Source organism: Barbatula barbatula (genome assembly GCF_947034865.1).
Source record: "Barbatula barbatula genome assembly, chromosome: 7".
In the NCBI taxonomy this organism is placed as follows: domain Eukaryota; kingdom Metazoa; phylum Chordata; class Actinopteri; order Cypriniformes; family Nemacheilidae; genus Barbatula; species Barbatula barbatula.
This window is the reverse complement of record NC_136770.1, coordinates 15,589,172-15,616,208: the sequence shown is the minus strand read 5'-3', so window position 1 is coordinate 15,616,208 and position 27,037 is coordinate 15,589,172. Positions and strand designations below refer to the sequence as shown.

General features: G+C 36.4%; 1 protein-coding gene across 2 annotated transcripts in view; it reads left to right on the top strand.

The window, feature by feature from the left end:
- negr1 (neuronal growth regulator 1) overlaps positions 1-27,037 on the top strand; it is a 102,901-nt gene that overhangs the window by 23,848 nt on the left and 52,016 nt on the right. For both annotated transcript variants that reach the window (XR_013786948.1, XM_079460932.1), the window contains exons 3-4: positions 12,631-12,756; positions 19,940-20,071. Coding sequence is in view for 1 of the 2 variants with exons in the window: in XM_079460932.1 (XP_079317058.1) it covers positions 12,631-12,756; positions 19,940-20,071 (258 nt within the window). In the remaining variant the exon portion in view is untranslated. The remainder of the gene's footprint in view (positions 1-12,630; positions 12,757-19,939; positions 20,072-27,037) is intronic.

Here is a 27,037-nt window from a genome sequence, read left to right as displayed (position 1 = left end):
CCTCATAGAAACCAACAAAAACAATCCAAGGTTTCTATTTAGCACAGTCGCTAAATTAACAAATAAACAGACACCACCTGACCTGGCTATTCCGCCGCACCTCGGTAGCAATGAATTCATGAATTTTTTTACAGAGAAAATCGAAAACATTCGTGACAAAATTGTAAAAACTCAACCTCCAAATCTGTCCTATGAATTAGCACCAACCATCGCTCCAAAACAAAGGCTCCAGCGTTTTTCACCTATAAAACAGGAAGATTTAATTCAACTTATCGCAAATTCTAAACCTACAACTTGCTTACTAGACCCCATACCAACAAAATTATTAAAATAGTTACTTCCTGTTGCAATTGAGCCCATTTATAACATTATCAACTCGTCAATTAATCCAGGCCATGTCCCAGGACCCTTTAAGATGGCCGTCATTAAGCCTCTAATCAAGAAACCAAACTTAGATCCAAATGAACTTGGAAACTATAGACCGATTTCAAATCTCCCATAACTGTCTAAAATACTAGAAAAAGTAGTGTGCACTCAGTTGTGCTCTTTCTTACAAAATAACAACATGCACGAAAAATTTCAGTCAGGCTTCAGACCGCATCATAGCACTGAGACTGCGCTCGTTAAAATTACAAACGACCTGCTTATAGCATCAGATAAAGGTAACATCTCACTCCTGGTCCTGCTTGACCTTAGTGCTGCGTTCGATACCGTAGACCATAACATACTTCTAGATCGCTTACACAATTATACCGGTATTGAGGGACAGGCACTACAATGGTTTAGATCTTACCTGTCAGACAGACATCAATTTGTCCATTTAAATGGGGAATCATCCAATCTAACGCAAGTAAATTATGGATTACCTCAGGGATCGGTTCTGGGACCCGTGCTGTTCTGGATATACATGCTTCCCCTCGGAAACATTATTAAAAAACATGGAATTAGCTTCCATTGCTATGCAGGTGATACTCAGCTATATATCTCATCAAGACCAGATGATTCCTCCCAGCTATCCAAATTGGCAGATTGCATTGAAGATATAAAACATTGGATGACCTGTAATTTCCTTCTTTTAAATTCTAATAAAACAGAAATATGACTTATCGGACCAAAGACACGCAAACCGAATATTTCTGATTATAAACTGCAAGTTGAAGGATGTACTGTTACTCCAACTTATACAGTAAGAGATCTAGGCGTTATATTAGACAGCAACCTGTCATTTCGAAATCACATCTCAAATGTCACAAAAACAGCCTTTTTCCACCCAAGAAATGTTGCCAAATTACGAAATATTCTGTGTGTTGCTGACGCAGAGAAGCTTATTCATGCATTTATGACCTCAAGACTTGACTACTGTAATACTACAGTTAGTTCAGAACGCAGCTGCCAGAGTTCTAACCAGGTCCAGAAAATACGATCACATAACCCCAATTTTATCAACCCTTCACTGGCTACCCATTAAGTATCGTATTGACTTTAAAGTTCTTTTAATCTCTTATGAAACATTAAAGGGTTAAGCCCCTACCTACCTAACATTTTACATTTACATTTAGCAGACGCTTTTATCCAAAGCGACTTACAAATAATTAAATATATAATATAATCTACAATACTTAGATTATAAGGTTGACATTCTGGTATTTTCTGATATAAATTCATACTGACATCCATATTCATGAAGCTGTATTTCGACTTCAAAGGCACCGACCACGCTGTCAACATGTTTAGAATCGAGAGGGCTAGAATAGGCTTTCAAATGTATAGATGTCTGCAGTCTTCTTAAGAAGATGAAATAAATGTGTTACTAATGAATAAAATCATCAAACATCTAGTCATGTGCTCTATATCATCAAACATTGGTAAAAAAGCCCTATAATGGACAGCACAAGTATTACAGCATTTACATTTTACATTTACATTTAGTCATTTAGCAGACACTTTTATCCAAAGCGACTTACAAATAATTCAATATATAATAGGCGGATTTTCAATCGCAATACTTAGATTATAAGGTTGACATTCTGTCAAATACAAGTATTTCCATTTCTGTGACTGCTGGAACCAAACTTTTAGCACGAACCATATGATCATCACTTAAAATTAATTTATATTAACAATTGATTTTCCTTAATATATGTATATAAGTTCATCTTTTCTGTGCAAAAAACATGTATCGAAACAATTAACCTCTGTTTATTTTTGTACTATGACTTGACTTGAAACTTATCAGGACTCGACTCGTCTTGCTTAGGGTGAACCTTTGACTTGACTTGATTTGTCTAAACTGTGATTTGAGATTTGACTAGAGACATGATGGTCAAGACTTGTGACTTGCTTGGACTTGTCCATATGTAGCTTGTCCCCACCTTTGCTATATACCGTGTACAGGTTTATGGTACACTATACATCCCTGACAGTATATTTAAATGAGCATTAAATTACTCTTTTGATCTGCTGTGTATATGTTTGTTTGTTGACTGGCTCTTTAGTCATTAGAAGATATTTTTACATTGAATGTTTATCGGAACCCTTCCTGACCGTGGCTCTCCAAACTATGGTCGCTTTGAACTGTGTTTTATTTTACAGTTTGAACTTGCTATAAGCGGTTGACACCACAGTGGGAGGTGCTGATTCTCAGCAGTGGTAAATGCCGTATATTAAGATACGAGCCGTTTTAAGATGTAGTTTTACCGTAACACATAACCTATAGCCTATCACAGAGTCACTTCTGTTTGTAATTATAATCAACAAATTGAATATCCGTCTATTTACCGTCATAGGCTGTTGAATGATCTTGAGGGAGCTTACGTCTTAAATTAAATCCATTACCTGCATGTATCTCTACATGATCTGGGACAGTTGATAAGCGCTTGTAAGAAAATATACAAGCGCCGGTGGTGTGATGACGACGGTAACAGATAGAGAGAATGGGAATGATTTGATGTGCAGCTGCTTTGTAATAAGAATCGGTCGGTGGCAAACTAGATCTCCTGCTGAATTTGATCAAAATATAAAATGGCTAGATTGACACTTATAATGGCAAAACCATGGAACTGCAGATCCAACATAATGCGATTAATTTCTCTTATTTGCCCTTTATGAAATTTGACTGTTCTTGAAGCCTTTTCAGGCTCGCTCGGTACATCGGGACATTGTGTGGACAAAACCGCTTCGCTGGGTCATTCCTCCAAGGCAACCGGTCAATATTAGGCCACATCAGACAATAAATGTGCTTGTTTGTTTTTCAGAGATCGAATAAGAATAGCCCACACGCATTTTTAAGAGAATAATCACCCATCTTCTCCACCACTTAAATCTTAGCCTTGTTTGCCAGACAGTACCATTTGTCATAGTCCTTGGTGAGTCACTATTAAATGGAGCAGTTTCAGACCGCCACGTTGTCCTTTATAGATGCGCTCGGTTAGTTGAATGACAGATCCGGCGTGTAACCATTCCGCACGTCATCTCTATATATCTAACGTATCGAAATGTTATGAGTGATGGTCTGGTAATCGTCAGCAACCAGTATTTTGTTTATCAAGCCTCTGCTAGATTAACCATAAGGCAGCCTGGAATCGAGTACTTGGATCAAAATCTAGATCTTAATCCTCCGGCAACTATAATAGTTTTGCTAAAACAAGGTTTACTTATCGCCAGGCAGCGAACCGACATTCAATTTCCCAATCCAACTAATATGTTCTGTAATCAGTCTTATTATCAATCTTACTTTGTATTCTAAAGCAATACGCGCAAGAATGTGTTATGGCCCTGTAGCTGCACTCTTGGAATGCTTTTTATCCAATCAGATTCAAGGACCGGAACTGATTGTTGTTTAAAATAAATAAACAGCACTCTTAAAATGCCACTTGGCCAATCAAATCAGAAAATAAGAACTAACTGTTGTGTCAATTTTTCACGTCAGCAAAGATAAAAAAAGTATGACGTCTTTTTGGACGAATGGAAGAATTCTTGAAGTTGAATACAAGATCAACATCCTTACACATGAAGGGTCTCTCTTGTTTAATGTTGAATTTCCTTTTAAAGTTTTCCAATCCCACGTTTTTTCATGAAACCAGCGTGGTTAAGATGTTTTGAACTTCCTCTAAAATGTCATAAAATATTAAGCCTCATTTTAGATTCTATACTTGTCCGTATGCACCTCACAGCAACTCCGAAGTCTTGAAGTTGATCCTTTAATGAATGTTTAATCCATTCATTCATGATATTTTTATGTACATGTATACAATAAGCACTCAGCATAACAGCCTATAGATTAAATTGAGACAACGAATGATGGTTGGATTGCCAAAGCAATGTGGTAATGGAAGAATGTCACTTCTATAATTTAATATAATACTGCCTTTTATTTTAATATTTAAAACGAGAGGTGACAAAATGATTAAAATGATACAGTATTCCCAAACAGCATCAGAACATTGTGTTATTTAAATGAAATATATTTGACTTTTTTAATCTGATGTATTACTTAGTGAATCAGGATGTTTGATGCCCAGAACAGGTGGAACTAGATTTTTTTCCACAAAGAATTAAGTGAATGTGAAAGTGACATAAAATGACTAAAATTACAAAGATAAACGTTTTATCTGAAATATCAGTATGCACAATGGGACCAAAAACATAAACAGCATTGATTTTGATATGACGTAGACTTCTATGCCAAGAACAATAAATCGCGTATTGATAGACTCGATGGTGCTACACTTATAACCAATACATTTCACTTAACTCCACAAATGTACACGATGTACCAGGAGAGCTTACAGTATGTCCTGTTGGGTAGTACTGTGCACATTCTCACCGGCATTACCAGCTGGAATCCCACTGGGTTAGGGAATCTGTCAGGTTTTGTGTTTTGTTCTTGTGTATGACACCTAATTAGGGATCTGCCTTGGTAGGTTTTTACATCCTTCAGCTTGAATGGGGAATTGGGAAACCTCATAAGAACGCATGTAGAATCTGCCAGTGTAGCATATTTCCACTTCCAGCCACACGGGTCCATTTAAATCTATGTACATATTTGTATCACAATATGGTAAGCGGTACGAAATATTTAGTACACATGGATGAAGCGTAAAGAGCAATGCAGACAAATGCTGTGTTACTCTTGCTAACTTGTTTAGATCGATTGTAACTACTGTACACTACATGGGCAGAAAGCCAACATCCAAAGTAAAATGGACATTAGAGTTTCGCTTCAGCATGACAAGACATAGCACACATAAATATCATTCCATAAATAAAATGATCAAGTCTTGATTATTGATAATAGTTTCTGATATTGAAAACATTAAATAATATTTCCCTCGCTTCGTCACTCAAAAGCATCTTAAAATGCACCCGGTGTTGAGGGCATAACTTGCTACATCGCTGCTTTTTGTAATATCGCGTCAAAAGATAATATTAAAATGCGCTCACATTATGTGTTAACTCTTATTAAGGATTTGGGACGTCTGATTCATAAAAGTGATGTGTTCTCATAAGTGTTTTTTATATGGTTAATTTTAAATGTTGTATTCAACATACAACACAATATTATTAAAAATTAAAATTCTGTCATCATTTACTCACACTCAGGTTGTTTCAAACCTGTACAAATTTGTTTGTTCTGATGAACACAAAGATATTTGGAAGAATGTCAGTGGCCAAACGGATCTTGTGCCCCATTGACTCCCATAGTGTTTATATTCCCAACTATGGCAGTAAATGGGGGATGAGATCTGTTTTGTTATTGACATTCTTCCGAATATCTTCCTTTGTGTTCATCAGAACAAAGACATTTACACAGGTTTGGATCAACGTGAGGGTGAGTAAATGATGATAGAATTTTCATTTTTGGTTGAACTGTCCATTTAAGTATTAATTATAATAATTGAACTTCTTCATCATTTCTATGTTGTTTAGTATTAATGGTGTAGTATAAATTAATATGTTCAAAATACTGTCAATAATTAAAATCCTCTGTGTAAATGATCTGAAATATTGCCTGCACGTTACCAGCTTACTTATGCCGCCTACGATTTGGAAAAGCATCAGTGCACCTGGAATACCTCAAAATGCTGCCTACGTATGCAGCTCACTAGGTTTTGGAAGAGAGCCACAGTGTATGTGGTATACACGCGCTGTTCAGAATACAGAATAGTTGAGCTCACTCAAAATTGTATTTAATTGGCTGATGTGCTTCATGTATTACTTTCCCATTGACCCCTGCCATCTATTTTAGTGCAAGCATTTCTCTTAGTATGAGCTTTATAAAATGTTATGGTACATATGTCTGTATATAAATGCTGTTTTTTAACCATGTGAAATGGCTTAATTTGTCTGTATAATTATATAAGGTTCTCGACAGGACCATTAGACAGAAGGCTGTTTTCACACTTAATTCAGATTGCTTTGTACGATCGTGAGTGTTGTCGAGAACAGACCTGTTTTTGGCACTTGAAGGGAGGCACGTTTGCGCCATTACTGGCATGACTAAATGTTTACCGCCATTGCAAGTTATCAGCTCTAGATTAGAATGTGTCAAAAATGCATCTTTTCACTTTTACTGTATATTTTCGTCTCTTTAGTTATATAACGTAACACGCGCAGGCAATGCGTCTGATTTGCAAGAGATGCGAAGAATGTGAGCCGCTTTCCAAAGGTAATTTCTGTTGAGAATAACTGCAATGAGAAATGCATTATTGTATAATAGGCAATTATACGTCATCATCAACAGTTCGCTTTCGCAAATTAGACCCGATTGCGTTCAAACAGTTGTAAACCCTATTGGAGTTCACACAACTGTATCAAGTGCATTCCGATGTGGTTCATTACTGTGCAGCCGAGTACACAATAAAACACCTTCATGTGGGCCAAATATACAACGTTCTGATGTCAAACGCTCTGATTTAAAAGCTCAAGTAAGCCTGTTGGCAGTTATATTGAACCACTTCAAGCCATGTTTTACCCTCTTTTTTGAATTAGTTAGCAGTGCTTATGGAAGAATTGTTGGCCGGTATTTCGTCCCAGGCTAAAATAACCCTTAAGAACAGTCTCTGTGTATTATTTGCTTGCTGTTCGATAGATATTAAAGGTTAATGAAGGGCTCAGCTGTGCAATAGAGTGCATCTTTTGTAGTATTGCCTAGTTTACCATGTATAGGTCATGGATACATTCAACATTTATATATTTACTTCTCTTTTGCCTTTAATATCAACAATATAGAGGCATTTATTGTATGTCAGCCTTATTTTTTTATTCAGTATCACAAAAAAAAACACAAATGTTTAATCCTGTATCTTAGGGCTGTGCAATTAATCGAAAATGAATCGTAATCGTCAATTTTGGCCTTCAACAATTACAAAAACAAAATAATCGTTGCATTTCCTTTGGCAAGGATCCTCTCTTTTTTGTAGCATAAATCCACAGCGAACCCTTTCCTTTACAGTGGTTCAGCAGTGCTATTTCTTTAAATAAATGTTTCTGTTAAATTATGACTTTAAAAGCCAAGTTCTGTTGTTTTAAAGGTTAAGGAGTAATCGTGTTAAATAATCGGGATCTCAGAATTGGCCAAAATAATTGCGATTATGATTTTTGTCATAATCAAGCAGCCTTACCGTATCTGATTTTTATTGCCTGTTTCTCTTCAACTCTTTGCTACTTCTAGTGTGCACCATGACAGGAATCCTATGTTTCCCTCAGCTCCATAATTGGAATGTGGGCTGGCAGGAGGTGTGAAGCAATGGGCTCTTGGAATTGGGGTGGCAGCAGTCAGCCCTGGAGATCCTGTCAGAATATAGAAATGCAAGGCATGTACTCCACTTTATTCAGAGGAAACCCTGCATTTTAATAGCTGTAAGCGCTTTTGTAATTCAAGGTGGCGTCATTAGAGGCCTATTTATTCACTCTGGGGCTGCAAGACAGATAATGCCTCCCCCGTCAGCCATGGCAGCTCCATCTCAGTGTCTCCTGCCGAGCAGAGGAGGGAAAATTAGAGTGGAATGGACAAACATGACAATCGGGCAGCAGTTAATGAATTAAATGGAAAACAAAGCATCAGGTTGTCTTGAATAGGGCCTTGGGGTAGGGCTTTAGTGTTGTCTTGTTTTTCTGTGGTCGTCATTACCTTACCAATTGAACGGTCTGTGTAGAAATAAACAGGTTAAAAATAACTTAGGCTTACGGCTTTGAAGTTGACGCTTGACGAGGATGAAATCAAGGGTGGTTTACGAGGGAGGCAGAAACTCCTCAAAAAATGTTCATAAATTTTTTTTTACAAAATATGACATCAAATTGTGTTGAAAGAAACTTTCCAAAAGCAAGACTATGTTTTTTTTATTGAGGTCTTATACGGTACATACTATGATGGTGACGCGCGGAATAGTGACAGCAGGCACAATCTCTACATTACATTGCTATGATTGGCTAATTACTTAATAATTTGTCAATAAAAGTACCTTTTAGGGAAGTTCATAGACATATATAATACCTAGACGGGCCATTGTCCACTGGTTCGTAAGTCAACACCGCCGCCATATTGGTCAGGGCAAAAGCAGACTATTAACACATACAAGTGAATGGTGTAGCTGCGGTTTAATTTCTCAGCTAATTCCAATATTTTATTATTTATACGTGGAGTGCAGAAACGTTATGGCTCCAGTTTAAGATGGTTAGACTTATAATAAAAATAATTATTGTTATACGGAACTGTTAAAACCCATTCATTTATGTGCACATCACTAATGTGATGTAATTTAAGGTAGATGAAATGCGCATGGTTCGATCTCAGCTTGTTCACTTGAAAACATGGTTATATATTAATCATACTATTTATAATGCACGCCAGTGTTATTCGTTTTACCATCTCACATGCATGTTTTACTGCTGTAATTGTTTACCAGATTTATAAAAGAAAAACTTGTATAAAATGATGACAGAAAAAGCCATTTCCTCAGATAAAAATCTTAATTATTTAGAAAATAAAAAAAAAAACAGTTTGGTTGAGTTGTTAGATGACTCAAATAAAACTCAGAACATGGTGCCATCTAGTGGATTCTCCTAAATAACAGGCTAAATTAATGTTTCACAATTTAAGATGGAGAGAAACCAGCATATGACCAGTTTAAACCAGCTAAGGACCAGCTTAAACCAGCACAAACCAGTAAACCAGCATCAAAACATACCTAAGCCAGCAATGAGCATACGCTGTTTTTTTCAACAGGGCGCTTGGCGGCCATATTTGGAATGTCTCTGGGCAGCTGTTTCAGTCATACATAACCAGGAACTATTTACTTGAATGTGAGAATACATATATACAGATATATCTCACAACACTCGGTAAGGTCACAATAAAACTAAATATTTATAAGCAACAATCAAACCTGAAGTCAACTGTACTGTAAAGTGTTTTAAAAGCTCAAACTGGTCAGGGAACTGTCAGTCTTTAACGATTAATGATTGGCTCTTTTAACTGTAAGGCGGGACTAAAGTGGCTGTATTGAGCATTGAATATTTTCCCCGTGTAGAGAGACCTTCGGATGAGCAATGTTCAGCTTACACCTGGCATGGATGACCATGGATTTGCCATCGGTCACACAAATACTTTCAATTCATTAAGCTCGGAGCATAGATTCAGCTAGCGTATCCAAGAAATGTACGTATTGTAGTATTTCTAACCCTTTTGTGAGTTCATTTATTAGAGATCCCTTGTGGTGAAAATCTATTTTTTATATGTTTGTGTTGTGTTTTTAATATGCTTCAATACAAACCATGTGCTAATTTATCATTTCAAACCAGTGTTTAGTATTTTCTCCATAAATCTGAAATTTCCATTAAAAATGCAGTTCGAAACTGCCCAGGTTTGTGATGTCATAAACCTGTAACCAATCACATCAAGTCATTTGACACAGTGGATCAGCAGTTCCAGCCATAGATATGCAAGGATGCCACATAGATTAGGCTCTGAAACGATCAGCTGTCAGTTTAATTGATGTCAGCTGGGGCTAATTTGCATATTCATCTATCTGCGTATACTTAATGAAGCTGGGGTGATGAGTTACATTCAAGCTATTTTAAGGCAGGAAAAAATGTTTACAAAAAATTCAAATGTGATGGTCAATGACTAGTTTTAATGAGTAAAATTATCAACCACTGTAAATACTTCGTTAATACACATAAATAAATAGTATTAGTTACATGGTTGGTGCTAATAATGTTCTACTACCTTTAACATGGAAACCAACAGGACATGGTGTTTTTTGTTCAATGTAACTATGTTACTCACTCTTGTCTGTTTATGGTGGCGTGTTATGTGGAATGCTGAGGCGTATTGGCCCTCTTAGCTTTTCATGCGAGTACTTGAAAACACTCTTATATTCCTGATAATACACTCCATATTCACAGGTGGTACGAAAAAAGAATCAGCAATGAAAGTCAAAGTATGATATTCCTTCAATTCAACTCTCAACACAACTCCACAAGAATCGCAGGTTAACACTAAAGGCGTATCTTAAAACGCAATATTCAAAGTCAAATCAAAAGGTGCATATTCACTCAAAAGGTTATGATGATATGTTTACATCAGTTCTGTGTCCCTAAAACATATTGAGCTCAAAGACTGCAGATCTCATTTTATGAGCCGGCGCCTGACTCTTCAACATTAACTAATAGGGTCTTGATCCTGCTGGAGGCAGATATGATCAGTAGGCGAATGCCATATTTTCCATTTGTACTATCAGTGATTGGGGACAGTTATTAACAATGGGACCAGGTTCGAGTAAACCTACAGTGGAGACTGTGTGTGTCTGAAGAGAGCTTTCAAACAAGGTCCACAGTGGAACATCAGAATTTCAATTGAACCGTTTACTCATAGAGATCTCCGGAAGCGTGATAAGAGAGATCTAAACTGGACATCAGGCTGAGTAGAAGTGAATGATGCTGATGTTTGCGTACAAAGCGTGAAATGGGGGAATGCGCAAAGAATAATGTATGGTGTCTGTTTAGTTAGAAAGAAACTTCAAGTCTTTAAAAACATAAAAGGATTATTCTGGTATGTTCAAATATATTATGCTTTAAAATAACTATTTCCTAATTTTCTATTTCAACTGGTTGTTAGGACATACTGAAGAGCCTAAGTTTGTGAGGCTTTAGTTATATATCATCACCGAACCTACGTGCTACGTGCTTGTTTGTGGTAGGTGGGATTAGGGGGAGGGACATTTATCATTCTGGAGAGGATTAGATTGGACAAAAATCTGTGTAGTGCAGGATGAGTCATCATGAATCTTTTTGGTCTTTTTTAAAGATTGCCAAATTTAACTGCTAAGTGTGTTTTTTTCTATTACATATACATACAGGCCACACAGCTAGCAAACATGCGCTACACAACTCCCACACTATTTCTTCATAGAGCTTTTATGTTTATTCTGTAATGTATTTTTCTCGAATTTACTTTTTTCCGGCGAGCATTCTTTGCTCTATAATATCCATCATTTATGATTACCGTATGTATCGCAGCTAGTTATGCATGCATGCTGCGGGTATCGTGTGTCATGATAACTAAGGATATTAATTAGAAGTTGAAACAAACGAGAAGATAATTAAAAGTGAGTTCATTGTCTTGAAAGTAGATCATTCTTCTGAATGTTTGCATCTCTGCCAACAAATGCAGAGTGTTGTATTATGAGAATGAAGTAAAAAAATCAAAGCTGGTCTAGTTAAATGCATTTCACTTCAAACAGATTGGCACCGAATCTGTGCCGGACCTCAAAAATGAACAAAGGGAATGGCTGATTTTGCAGTCTCCTGGTAATTTATAGCCTTTTCAAGCAGGAGAGCAAAATCAAGAGGTCAGAAATTTATTCTTAAAGCCACAAATGATTTAAATTGAGGTTTGAAGAGAGACCCGAAAGTCGCGTGTGATGACAGGTGAGGCACAGATTTGCAGGAAGATTTTTGTTGTTGTTGTTTGTAGTGATAAAAATACAATGACATTAAGTGTCATGCAACAATGGGTACATGGCAACTGTACCAGAATGCATTATAATCTTTTCCATCAGAATCTTAAATGACAGATCTCAGTTAAACCGAGATAAAAATGCTTAACGGTGCTATAGAGCAAGTTTATTTTCCATTAATGATGCATTATAGAGATGCATTTTTCCTTTTCTAAGAATCATTGGCTCGTGAAATCCTGACAGGAGGATTCTCTGAAGCCCCGTTGTCAATAATTGTCAAAAACATGTTGAACTGGAAATTCAGAATGTGCCCAAAGGCCAGTTTAGTAAATCGAGCATGGTCTAATTTACTCAATTCCAATTTATTCGATAGCTTGCTTTCAGCTAACATTAAGGAAGGTTAAGAATGGCTGGTTGTCATAAAACTTGTTGGACCCATGAAAGGGCTAAGCCTGAAAATCCTGCAGTTTGGTCGAAATGTGGTGCTAAAATAATAACGAACATTCAATACATTTAACATCGCATACAATGTTTTAAAAATGGCATTTGAACCCAGAAGACTGCAGCTTACAGCTAGTTGTTTGAACGGTTTGAATCCAGGAATTTGGCATACAGTAGAACGCACAGGATTTACAGCTTTGTGTTTCTGAATCTTTGTTTTGTTTTTTAGTTCCTCCCAAAATCTATGACATTTCATCGGACATCACGGTTAACGAAGGCAGCAACGTTTCGCTTATCTGCTCAGCCAGTGGGAAACCAGAGCCAAAAATATCTTGGAGACACATCACCCCATCAGGTAAGTTCCTTTAGATACATTACCGTACATGTAAAGCATAAGGAAGCGTTACTATTTTTAGTTTTTTACTGTATTTACTTTTATTGTTTTATCCCCATCCATGCATAATCGATCATTTCGATTTTGGAGTATTAGCTATTAAATGCAGAGTGAATGTGTGTCCATGTTGTTTTGTGTAAAATATTATATTAATGTTATAGTAAATTGACTATATGAAAAGGCTTTTAATCACTTATCACTTTAATTTGTTGTTCTTCTAAAAACAAACGTGTTATTTTACAATTTCTTTTAAGTTGACTCCGCTGCAGAGAGTGTAAACAACATGTGAGGAATGATCAAGCTCATTCTTACCTTTCAGTTTATATTCAGCTGTTAAAGCTAAATTTTTGGCACCTTTTCAAATAGGATTGAGAACTTGGTGCACAGCAATATTTTTGAGTGCTTGTGAATTTTTATTGAAGCCAGCTGCACTTATCTTTAGGCTGCCATATTTATTTCATTCTCTAGTGTATTTCTACAGTGTAATTGCTTTTAGAGATTCTGATCAAACAGCTCTGGTGACTCATAAAACCACTACCAAATTCTTAAGACTCTTCAAAATATATATAGTCTTAGTAACCAGAGGAAAAGTACATTGGTTATTACCAAAAGCCAGGTTCTCAGACAACCATCCTACATCTGGCGAACTTTCACTTTGTTTTGAACATCAGATTCGGTCTGGCCCAGAAGTGACTTCAACTCAGTTTGACTATGAGTGAGTGCCGATGGAAAAATGGAAACATTTACTTATGCCGCTCCAGACACCGATGTACAGTTTTCAAGACAATGTGTACAATGTGAAAATAAGTGCACAATATTTAAGTAGTCTCACTGATATGGTCAACTAAATAAAGGCCTCACGAAAAAACTTGCTGACGGAAAAGCAGTTATAGACCAGAATAAAATGAAACCCAAAGGGTGGATGTATGAGGCTATAAAATTACCTGTCGGACAGCTTACAGGCGCTTGAGCCAACCGGATATGAAACTCAGGCTTCAGACATTGTTCTAAATTGTGCTTTTTCTTTGGGCTAGTGAAATTTTTCTAGGGAGCAGTTAACTCACTTAACACTTTTCACACATAATTTGTCTACTAATTTATTCATGGGGGAAGTTGAAATGTCATAAACAAATGTCATTTTAATCACATCTTTAATTACCATTTATTTCGTGGGGCAAATGGTAAATTTTTGGAAAAATACTAATTCACACGAATTCATAGTTACAGAATTATGGATTCTAAATATAATTTCATATTTTCACAGTAGTTGGCAAATTAAATATTTTCTACATGTCTCTTCAAGGTTTGGTTTGTTTTCTTTAAACATGGGATGTGGCATATTTTAGCACAATCAAATGGCCGATACTTCCAATACAGATTTACTGTTTTTCAGGAAATGGAAAATAACACTGACTGTAAAAACAGTGTTTTTAAGTTGACAAATAAGGGAAATTTTATAACCAACATGCCCAATATAACCCCACCCGTCTCTCATTTTTTTTTAAATGTATTTTATCATGAAACAATCCTTTCCAAAACACAATTTACAAAATCTCTCGTTGGGAGACTAAAGTGCAGAACATAGTTAACGCAGTTAAGTAGAACAAATACAATAAAGAAAGTAAATACAAATAATATAAAATAAATTAAGCGAAGGCATTACAGTCCTTAAGGCATGTCAAAGTTGTCAAAGTCATATATTGTCCTCAGTCTTCAAAAATTCTTAAAATAAAGTTACATGGAAGCTTAACAAATTATAATCACATATATTTTAATAGATCTTCACATAGAGAGTTAATATTATCACTGGAATCTTTCAGGAGTTTCAACGAAGCAAAGTGATCCCTCAATTCAATTTTAAACACCACAAAGGAAGGATTTTTATTTTGCCATTTACATTTATGGATATGTTCGTCCATCCTCGGGATTCTGCTGTTGTTCTTCACACAACTTTTTTTATCCCCAAAACTACTTCGCAGGAAAACTCAACCCTGCAGCCGATTCTAAAGATTTTATTGGTCATGTGAATCACAGTACTGATTGCCTACACCAAACACTGATCCCTAAACCTACCCGTCATTGTAAGCCTAACCAATGAAATTAGCTGCAGGGCGGGGTTTCCGCTTAACTGTTTTGCGCCCGGTGTTTTTTTTATAGAAATATAAAAAATACGGGAGAAATACGGGGAAATATTTAAACGGTATGATAGCGGGATAGCAAGGTAGCCTAAACAGGATACTTGACAGGTATGGGCCTTTATGGTAATTAATTAATTAATGTTTATTTTGTCTTTTCTCTTTTTTTGGTTGTTGAACTGTATGAAGCACAGTATGAAGTCTACCATCACTCTTAAACACATTATTTTTTGTTATTTATTTAACACATTATGTGTTACTTTCAACACACATCATGTTGATTTCTAACACAAGTTACACAAGTAACACAAAACGTGTTGTCCCAAGAAATAGCATGGAGATGTGTTCAGTTGTCCTTAACTGAACTCAACATGTGTTATTTTTAACACAACTGTTTTTAGAGTGTACTATGTTGGGCTGAAATAATAGGATTAACATAATATCAATTATAGTCACTGTTTTAATATCACACTTATTGTCAATATTCTGGTATATTGTGGCACCCTGAACTATAGCCTAAATGGCATTTAAAAGTGAAAATCAATTATAAAGAATTGTTAATGGTTCCATTTTAAATTATACCTTCATATAGAGATGTTTAAAATTGGCCGCGCCACATTGCAGGTTTAATTGTTGGGTACCGTTATCATTGGAGAAATATATTCAATGCAGTTGATCTCCTACTGTATGTTTTTCTCTATGTCATGAAAGACCTTTGACTTCAGTGTGCTTCTTAAAATATATGTAGCATTTTCATCCACTTAAACCTATAAAGATAATTACTCTCAAAGACCTTTCAAGCACATAATGGTTTTAAGACCTTTAAAGACCTTTTAAATAAGATGGAAACCTGTACATCGCTTTAAAAGCATTTCCCCCTGAGCAATATTTGAATTGCACTATAGTCCATGTACTGTATTTATTTAAATAGTTTATTAAAATATTTAGCTAAATACTAGCTTCCTCATCTATAACCTTTAAATTGCACTTTCTGTTGTTATACTTCTCAAGCTGGGGGGAAATTGCTTTATAGACGCAATTTGTAATGCTGGGCCGTAATGTATATTGTGGGATTTATTGAGGGTATAGGGAGGCCGCACGCTCTCTGTACAGTCTGGCCCAGCATGTTTGATCCCAACATGCTTTCATAAGCTTTTTTCATTGTGATTTAAGGCCTGGGGATATATACAACTCTGACCTTTCGAACGGCTGACAAGTTCACACTTCAGATTTGATTTTTTTCACATATGATAACGCTACACTGAAGCGCTCATTTGTCCTTTGTCAATGCTTTGTTCGAGTCCCTACTTCCCCAAATTCTGTTTTATTGTTTCCTGAACAATAGCTTCTATGCTTCACACAGACAATTCGTGCCAAACGGTTTCAATTCAGTGACCGGCTTTTTTAAAAGTGCTTGGACGGATATTTTCAGCAATTGTTTTGTGGCACTCGGGGACAATAAGGAGGCTATCAGGGTTAAGGTGAGATACCGGGAATAGGAAAATGTAGTCGGGTCAGGTGTGTGTGTGTGTGTGTTTGGTGTGCATGTGTGTGTGTGATTGAATGATGGTTGATGGTTCATTGCTGACAACTCAATGAATGCCTCGGGGAAGCCTCGCATAATGCAACACTTGGACTGCCGCAGTATTGTCTCACGGTTTAGAGGCGAGATGTTCTGAGAACTCAACCCATAATGTATTCTTCACCACCGCTCATCATATCAGCTGCGAGCAGACCTGAAGGAAATGTACTTTGTGCTCTCCGCACAATGTAGGAAAGTGCTTACTGTGGCTGCACTTAACACGGAGTCAATGTGGAATCGTAGATTAACCTCGCTATGATTTGCCTAATTTGCTTGAGTGACATTTCCCAGAGGCCACGACGCGTCTCACTTGAGCTTTTCAAATAACTCCCAACATGCGCACCTTCATATAATTTAGGAAGCAGTTAAGATTATGCAACGATAAGGAGCGAGTTTACATTTGAATACGCTTTCGGTGGATAATCGCTGTCCCTAAAGCTTCATTTCACTTTACTGTGTTTCTTTTAAACATGTTGGCAGGTAGCTAAAAAGTGCTTTTGGTTGGCATATAGAGATTTAACAAAGGGTTCCATTCTTTGTTAAATGTCACTAAAACATGGCAATTTCCTCTTTTGGTTAAATTAGTTGGAAAAGTTATGGTTCACTAGAAGGTCTCTGTTAGGGGAAAAGAAAATAAATCACAGAGCTAAGGGAGTTATGGAGGAAGTTAATCACTGAGAAAGATCCCTCTGGTTCTTAGTTGGAGAAAGAAATATGGCAGGTTGTAGCTAATGTTTATTAATACGATAATTGCCATTGAGCCCTTAAAACGATTTTTAATGTATTACTTTGCCCGTGAAAGTATTAGGACATTTAAGCCACATTAAAAATGCATGTATTTTGTTGCATTCAATCGCCTAAAATGCAAACAAATGCTGTAGACCGTTTCTTAGACATAACTTTGAGATCTTTTCTTAGATGTTTTTGCAATTAATTCCAACCAACTGCTCTCAAGGCTTTTAGTGGATAAATAATGTCAGTTCTCTTTAAGTTCAAACTGGTAACAAAGTCATTTAAAGGGACGGGTTATTCAAAAGAGAAAATTCATCATCCTTTATTCTCCTCATGCTGCTCCAAATCCGACTTCAAATTTCCATTTACAGAAAAAAGCATATGTCAGTGGGAGAACTGGGTCCTCGAAAGTATTTTTAAGATAACAGAAATCAAATCATCTCCGCCCAACATCATTTTCTCACCTTCCAGTTGTTCTACATTCTGATGAACAGAGTGAAAGATATGGAAAAATGCTTGAAACCAAACAGTCCTTACACCCCATTGACTACCATAATAGGAAAAATTACTTTATTATTTTTTTGTTCTGTTGACCACAAAAGAAGATATTTTGAAGAATGTTGTAAATTGTCCTACTATGGTAGTCAATGTTGTCCAAGAACTGTTTGCAAGCATTCTTCCAAATATCCTTCTCTGTGTTCGACCAAACAACTGGAGATTAAAGGCAATTTTCATTTTTGGGTGAACTATCCCTTTAAAATATTTTTTGAATAATTTAAAATTTTGAAATCTATACATGTATGATAATTTTCTTTAAAATAAATGCCACTTGATTTAAAAACATGTATGTCATGCATGCAAGTTTTGATGTTGAAAGAAACAGTCCATTTCTTTAGCCTTGTTATGGGTTAACTGTCTCACATTATGATGTCTACATGCTTTCCTCTGATGTCCTGCTTCCCCTTTCATTCTTGTACGGCCCAGTGTTGGTGGTTTGCATGAATACATTTGATATAATTTATCCTACTTTACAGTCGTTGCTTCTATTCATTTGTAAAGTACTGGAGACAAAATAACACCTTGTCGGCTCAAATAAACATCTAAGTTAGGTCCCTGATAACCCCAAAGCAAACTATTTTCGTTCAATTGTTGAATTTGTTACCTACTATAAAGATGTAATTGTTTCATGCAAAACACAAATAGGTATGCAAATGACGTAGGGATATAAGAATTTGGGCTTGGAGAGCTTGTTTTTCCGCCTAGTTTCCTTGTAGATTTTGCAGTTCTTTACAGTATGTACTATGTACTGTATGTATCATTCTTTTTTGTCTATTATACAGTATATACTGTAGACACATATGTATAGGTATGTATAGAGACCACTAAAGTAGTTTACAGGTTATATACAGACCAGTGAATTTTAATGTATATTCCTAGAATGCCTTGAAGGTATAGTTCACCCAAATAATAAATAAACCTGTCATAATTTACTCACATTCGATTTGTTCCAAATCTGTATAAACTTCTTTGTTCTGATGAATACGGAGAACGATATTTGGAAGAATGCTACTAACCAAACAGTTCTTGGACCCCATTGACTACCATAGTAGGAAAAATGACCATAAAAGTTCCGGGGCACTTTTGGCTACCATTGTAGTCTAAACTTTCCATTAGATCAGTGGTTAGAGTGTAAATGCATTGTAATATTTCCTATTAGGGAGTCAATGGGGTCCAAGAAATGTTTGGTAGTAGTCCAAATATCTTTCTCTACGTTCAATTAATTTATTCAAATTATTATAAATTAATTCAAAAAATGTATACAGACATGGAACAACACGAGAGTGAGCAAATCGTGACAGAATTATCCTATTAAAGCATTGGGTCAAACCACAACAGGGACTCTGATTCACTGATGGGAGTATTAGTTTGAGTAGCTTAAAAATGATTACAAATAATGATTAATATATACTATAAAGGAGCATTGTGTTAAATTGAGTTTGAAGTTTTGGCAAAAATAGCTATTTATTACAGTATACTTTTGTCTGTGCCGAAGAGAATGTCTGAAAATCTGATTTCTGGGTCAGCAGAAATAAATGTTATTGTTCTTCCCTGCACAACCAGTCTTTTGGCCTCCCAGAACCTCTCCATTCTCTTTTTCCTTGCACTCTTGACTTTTTGCATTCTGTGGGGTTTCTGCTGAGTCAGAGGCTCCTTATTCGTATGTCAGTGCAGGATTTACCTCTCTGCGCCATGAGACAGATTTACCTCCCTGTAAAAAGTGTGATATAAATAGATTTCACTGAAGAATATTACAATAAGGATGAATCCTGGTCTGGAAAACCCGGGGAAGTTTTTTTGTCTAATGGAAGCGTGGCAGTTTCATGCTGTGTTATATTGCTTCTCATTACTCAAGTACCTCAAGTCATATTTGTTATATCGGCACCGTCCCGATTTCCTCGCGCTATTTGACAGCAATAATATTCCTCTCGGTTTGAATAAGCTCACAGGGGATATGCTTCCCACTGGATGTCTAGTCAACAAAGCAATTACATGCCTTAATAACCTTTTTTTTTGTCTTTGAGAATTGTTTTCAAGAGGCACAATTAGCATTCATACTTTGAAGCATTTTGTCATCAATTAGTAGAGGGTTGTGGGAAAAAATCTAAGATTTGTATGTTTTTTGTCACATTCACAGCCAGGAAGTATGAAAGTGGAGAGTATTTAAATATCACAAACATCACTCGGGATCAAGCAGGAGACTATGAGTGCGGTGCCGAAAACGACATTTCTTCTCCCGACACGAAGACCGTGAAAGTCACAGTCAACTGTGAGTACCATATACTTACATGTTTATTTCTATTTGTTCAGAGTTGGATGAAATGGCATGGCATGCACATGTTCAATAAGTCTGTTTTCTCTCCTTCACTGGATATTCAATTTCTGTTCCAAAACCTACAGTGGTGTACAAAGTAGTCCGCAGTCTGAATATGTGGCTGTATGTGTGATATTGCTTTTAAACAACAGTACTATAAACAAGAAGTTAGTGACTTGACTAGGTATTATGCCAAGCATAGAAATACATTAAATGCAGAATGGTCACAGTGCTATTATACTAAATACCGGCACGCCATGGAACATGGATTGTTCGATGAGATTGGAGGAAGTGTTTATTTACACTGTCTACACCGGACGCGACGAGAAACGACACACGGCATTATTAAAATTATTTTGGGTTCTGATGCGTTTAATCGTGTAATAATCAACATTTCGGTTGCACTTTATTTCATAGTATGTGAACTGTGCACAAAATACCAAAGATAATAAATATTAATAAGATATTATCGCCATTGCCATTACAACGAATGGGGAAGCAAACAGGGATATATCCCCCCCTAAAGGGCACATTGGAACGAAAACAATCATGGCTGCCATATTGAAGGGTAATTCTCATAACTAGTCACTTCGAAGGGCCCTTCAGAATGAAGGATTTGGAAGGGTACAACTGATGGAGACTTCGCGCCCATATGATTCTTTGCCCACATTCCTTATGGGCACAGGGTGATGACGCAGAAGGGCAATTCAAGAAACAGTTGTTTGGTCCCATACACCCTTCAAAGCTCTCACACTGGAGGGTAAACCCTTCGAATGGCTTAGGACATAGGGATGAGCCCTTCAGAATGGAATGTAGAGTGTAAATGCAACGCTCAATATGGCCGCTGTAGCGAGTCCCGCCTTTCAGTACAAAGAGCCGATTATCAATTGATAAAGTTCTCATGAACTAACATGTGACGCTGCTTCTCAAGGACGCAGGAGCAGCCTTCGCCACAGTCTTTCTTTTGTATCTCCAAGGCAGCGCCAGGGTTAAAATGAGAAAAGGATTCATGGTACTGGAGTTTCTTAATTTTTAACGAGAGAATTCCCTTTTTTTTCTGGAATGGAATGATACATTTTCACTGAGGAATGGTCTCGTGCTATATGGAGTCTTCTATTATGCAGGTAATGACTCTCTCAAAGTGCGAAAAGACAGTAATGAGCACTCCAAGCATTAATGAATTATACTGACTTTACCCATCATGCTCTTGGTAAGGATCTGCCCCCCACCAAATACAGTGAAAGAACACTTGACAATTTCTCTTCCTTTTCTTTTATCTTATAAGTCGTTTTGTCTCATCTGCGGTCACCGGGATCATTAATCTCGTTGTCTGCGTATATACCATATGCTGAATCACACCACAGCGGGAGCACATAAATCAGATACCCGACTCGCAAGCTGGAATAAATGTGGCGTTCAGACCATCAAACGCCGTCTCCCTTTACTATCGCAAAAACACAGACTAATGGGCAGATAACCACTTGGAAATGTCAAGATTTCAGTTGGGCTGGTTCCATGACAGGGATGAAGTCATAAGTCATATCACATCTCCTCCCCGTCGATTGTATTGACACTCTCTAATGAGAACTGAAGCTGGGAAGATAGAGGAACAGTCCAGCGCTGAGTTTGCTGTTCAAAGAGCAATTTATTCATTTCACGGGCACTGTTTTTACACTATTGTGCAAATCCGTCCCACAACATTAGTTTTTAAAATGGCAAAATGTTCAGTGGAAGATAAAGCACTCAAATGCTTTTATCTACCATTTTAATTTTATATATTTTTTACATATATTATTATTATTAATAATATAAATATATTATTGACAATAAATTGATTATTATATTATCACTTATTGGCATTATTAACAAAACCACCTTTACCTAAGACCATAACTTAATATGAAGAGTTTGGTTCCAAAATGAGATGTTATCTTAACAAGCTGTATTTTTTTAGTTATTATGGCTTAAATAAAATCCGACCAACTGTAATTTTAGAAAAATTTCTCATTAGTCCTAGACTAAAACAAATGAAAGGTCTTGCGCTAACATATCTTAAAATACATCAGTGGAATTTTTTTTGTCTCAAAATGCGCACAAGTAATGTTTATTCGTAAAGCATGTTTGTAAAAACTACCCAAATGTCCTTTTTTAACAAAAACATAGACTAACCTAATTCCTGTCCGGGAAACCCGCCTTTGAAGGTTAAACATACATTAAAGTTAAAATAAAAGAAACATATACAGTAGTTGCCAAAAGTGATGTCCAGATGGCATATTAACACTATATTTGTTTTCATTTTCCCCTCAGGTTATGAGGTGCATGGTACAAAATGGACAAAACGCAAAACCTATACGGTATTTATTAGACAGAAGTATTTGTCAATGACAAACTACAGCATAGTAGAATTAATTTTATTCTAATATATAAAAATGCATAGAAAAACACTCAAAAAAGTACAAATTAAGTCAACACTGGCTACAGTTTTATCAGTTATAATTTTTTTTTGACTTTTTGTTTTTGACTTTAGCAAACATTCTTATGGGTCTTGCCTCAATATGACATGTTTTTACTCATGCATATTCACTCACCCTCAAGTTGTTCCTATGTACAGTAAATGTCTTTGTTCTGGTGAACACACGAATATATTTGGAAGAGTGTTAGCAATTTTCATCATTGACTAATAGGAAAAATTTAAAGGTTACATGTTCGCTCTACTGTTTGAAATTCCTTTGAACACAAAATGAGTTATGGTAGTGAAAAATGTCCCAGAACTAAAAATTGCTAACACTCTTCCAAATATCTTTCTCGTTCCACAGAACAAAGAAATGTATACAGGTCAGAAACAACCTGATGGTGAGTAAATCATGACAGAATTATGATCTTTGGGTAAACTATCCCTTTGAGTTCTTCTCAAGCTGAGCTACACTTTATTCTTCAATCACAACTACACGGCATGTTTTTATTTTGAATAAGGAGCAGTTTTGCATAGCTGGAAATCACTTTTGGATTATTTTGGTTAAATTATGGGTCAAATGGGTTAAATGATGGGTCAAAAATGGAAGAAATTAACTTATGTTGGGTTGTTTTAACCTAATATGCTAGGTTATTTGAGCAAATATTTGATCAAATAGAAACATTTTCTCAGTTAATTTAACTCAAAGATTGGGTTTGTCTATTTTGACCTTATGTTGATTTGAAATAACCTAAAAAAAATGTTTTTAGTCACTACTTTATGCTGATTTTTAAATAAGTTTGTGCTGATTTCTTGACAAATAAAAATAAATCTCTCCAAGGCTTGTGGCAATAAAAGTCCGTCTTTACGTGTATTTCCATATTTTGCAACAGAAAAAATATATGGTGATATTATTTTATAGTTCTGAATAATTTAAGGTTATTTTGTTTCAATTTTTTTTCACAGCCCCGATATCACCAACCAAACCGATGATAGTGGTCGCAGAAACATCATGTCGCATTTTTTTCATCTTGTGAGGTGCACATATGTGGCAGTGCATGATTTACAGTGACAGCTAGCTCTTGCGGCCTGTGAAATTCTTACTGCAGAAAAGGGATCATCCGTGCCATATCCCCTGTATATCAATCACAGCACTTTCACCCACTACAGCTATGGGCTTCCAGCTCTGAAAAATTAGCTAGAATTGAAGTGCCAATGCTGGAATTAGAGAAGTGTTCTCTCACCATCACGTCCCAAAATAAAAGTGCGAAGAGGCCAGCGCCAGTTCCCTTGCTCAAAGAAATCCTCGATGGGAAATGTGCAGAGCTAATAGGATTTTATTCAGCCCCTCTTCAGTAAAAATCTTCTCTGTGGAGCATTGAGTTCCACTGTTTTGACAGTATCCGCCTCATGGCATAATACGCCATACTGTATTACATGATATCACTGTAATACGTTGGACGGTAGAACTCGTGGTTCCGTAAAGTGTGTAATTTCACGTTTGCCAATATGTTTCAAGCGGTACTGTGCTATGCACAAAACATTAATTTGAGATAAAATATTCGTGTGTGGGACTATTTATAATGTGACAGTGGTGAGACCTTTCTTTGTGTTGCGAGTTTTATTAGACTGCAGATAGTGTGACTTGGCTCTGGCATTTCAAGGGTAATCAGTGTAATTAAATACACGCTAAAATAATCCGGTTTGAAAATAATTACAGCTTTTAGGTAAGTGCTGAACTGACCTTCAGGTTAATTGCAGATTATGACCACTAATTGAAATAAGCCAATTCATTAGGTGAAAACGAATGCATTTTAATGCATTTAATGCATGTATTTGTTAGTCTTAACTTTGTTAAAGATACCCGGACTTCATTCAGCTGAATGTTACAGCGATACGTTTTGCTGCTGCATGCAGTTAGATATAAGAAAGTGATGAATAACATCTTTGTGTTTAAATCAAATGAGACCTGGGTATGTTTACAATACTAAAGAGCCAAGAAGACCTATGTGTGACCGGTGACTTTGAATCATTTTACTGCTTTTGTTGATGCTTGTTCCCTTGTGAGTCTTCAGATAATCTACTGTCAGCATTCTGCGAAGGTCATGTAGATCTTTCGGCTAACTGCAATTGTGTTGAAATATTCTTTAAATGACCTCCAATTCGTAGCCTTCAAATGGCAGGTCTATTCATTCAGAAATATTATATTTCTAGTTGTGCTGTTGTTGTGTTTTGCAAGAAATAGTTAATTAGTCTTCATTCATACTCGTCCTAATGCCATTCGTATTGGAGTAATTGATGACAAAATTTGTATGTAGAGTTGAAATCAAGCAGTTAGATTATAGCTATGGTCCTTAGAAATATATAAATACACGTTATAATTCTATACTATTAGTATAAGACCACTTATTATATTATATTATTAGTATAGACATCATTGCAAAATGTTAACACTGGTTCAGAAGGACTTATGGTTCCATTTTTCAAATTTTTTTAATCCTACATATATAATTAAATCAAAGATATTTGTTTAACATTTTGTTTTTGTTAATAACGTTCTGTTTGTTCTGTTTGTTTGTACAGTGGTAAAAAACTGAAACATGAAGTGCTTCTGGACCAACTTTGTTTACGTCTATCGAAGTGGTCTATAGTATTATTTATACCATAGTCTGTTTGAATACTCAATTCTGATTGGCTGGAAGGTGTGCATTAAAACCCTTTAACGCACGGGTAGCAGTCAGTTTGCGGAGGCAACCACCCTCCCGTTCACGTCGGGCGGTTCTTGGCCTCCACGTCCTGCATTAAAAACCTTTAACGCACGGCTAGCTGTGGATTATCCCTTACTTATACCATGGTCTGTTTGAATACTAGATTGTTCTGATTGGCTGGAGGGTGTGCATTAAAACCCTTTAACGCACGTCAATTCACCTGTTTGATCTAAAATTACACTGTAAACATCAATACAAGCTTTAACTTGGCAAATGACCATGGTATAAGCGGGATAATCCACAGCTAGCCGTCGAAATCGAATTTTCCATATGAAATATGGAGATACAAGGTTTCGGACGGACAGCAGCAATATACTACTGTATATAAATGTAATTGGTGTACCTTTTTAACAGCAAATACCGTATATCCACGTAAAAATGACAAGATACATGCTGGATTTATGAGCATGAGCTTTGATTTTGAGTAAACTATTCCTTTATATCCGGCCACTTGCAAACATTACCCAATCTCAACGGTTTATTTCACACATATCAACTAAGACAACCTTCCGCATACAACTCTAGGATCTTGCCATGACTTGTTATCATATGTTCTACAACAGCATTTGCATTTCAAATTGACTGTGACTGTTCTGATTTGAGAGTAAATGAAACACTATTTGTCTTTTGTGATGTGACTGTGTGCCCGGTTTTGCTTTATTTTCCTGCTGGAATTCGCACCAGATGTTTAATTTTAAGTTCCACTTTCATATAAGCGCCATTCAAGTGCTGCCACTAAAGACGAGGAAATAAATAAACAAATATGACGGATGAGGTGATGTCATGTCGCTCTGCAGATGTTAGAATGTTTATGCACAACAATACTGGTGGGGCTTTCGAGCAACATTGCGATGCCTTTATGTCATATGCCAGATTGTCAAGACATATTTCGAGCTAATATGTCCGGGAACAACCACTTTGTTTTGCAAATTATGATAAAGACACCTTCCTTAGCTTCCTTGAAACCCCCCGGGTGTTTTCTAAAGGAATTTACAGTCTGAGAGGGGTTTGGTTTTGCACTGTATGTAAAATGTTTATTTAAGGTTTGTAGAAGCATGACAGCAATTTCTAATGTATATTCATCCTTTATGGCTTCGTTATCTCGAGCCTGGCAAGTTAATGTACTTATATGCGCTATCAGGGTAAAATTAAGGTCTATATACAGATTGTTTTTTGCAGTGAGACTAAACAGTAATTTTCCATGGCTCATATTATTGTAATTATTCAAAAAGCTGTTTACGTGGCCGTTTCCTCTTCAGGTTTTTGTCCTAATAGGGCAGGCAGTCCAATATTGCTGTCTGTGTAAACATAGTCATTGACTGAGGGGTTACAGTGCAGCTTAAACTTCAGCTTTAATTTGAGGCTATTCACACAAACTGAACTATTATGCAATTACAGCCCTTTTTCATGCTCTGGTTCCATTTTAAATTGGCTTTTCAGGTGTTTTCTGGCAAACGTGTGCATTCGAGTTCTTCATCAGAAAGACCGTTTGCATTTCAAGTCTACTGCTGAGGTTTCTCAACACGAGAACCAAAGAATTGTCAGTTTCTATTAACCGCGTTGTCATTAGGCATCAGGACAAACTGATCAGAGACAAAGAGGGTATGTTTAACCAGTTTGAAACGGAAAAGAAAAGTGTCTGTGAAAAGTGTTTGTGATCCAATGCATATATGTGTTACGTCCCAAGGCATGGGTTGCTAA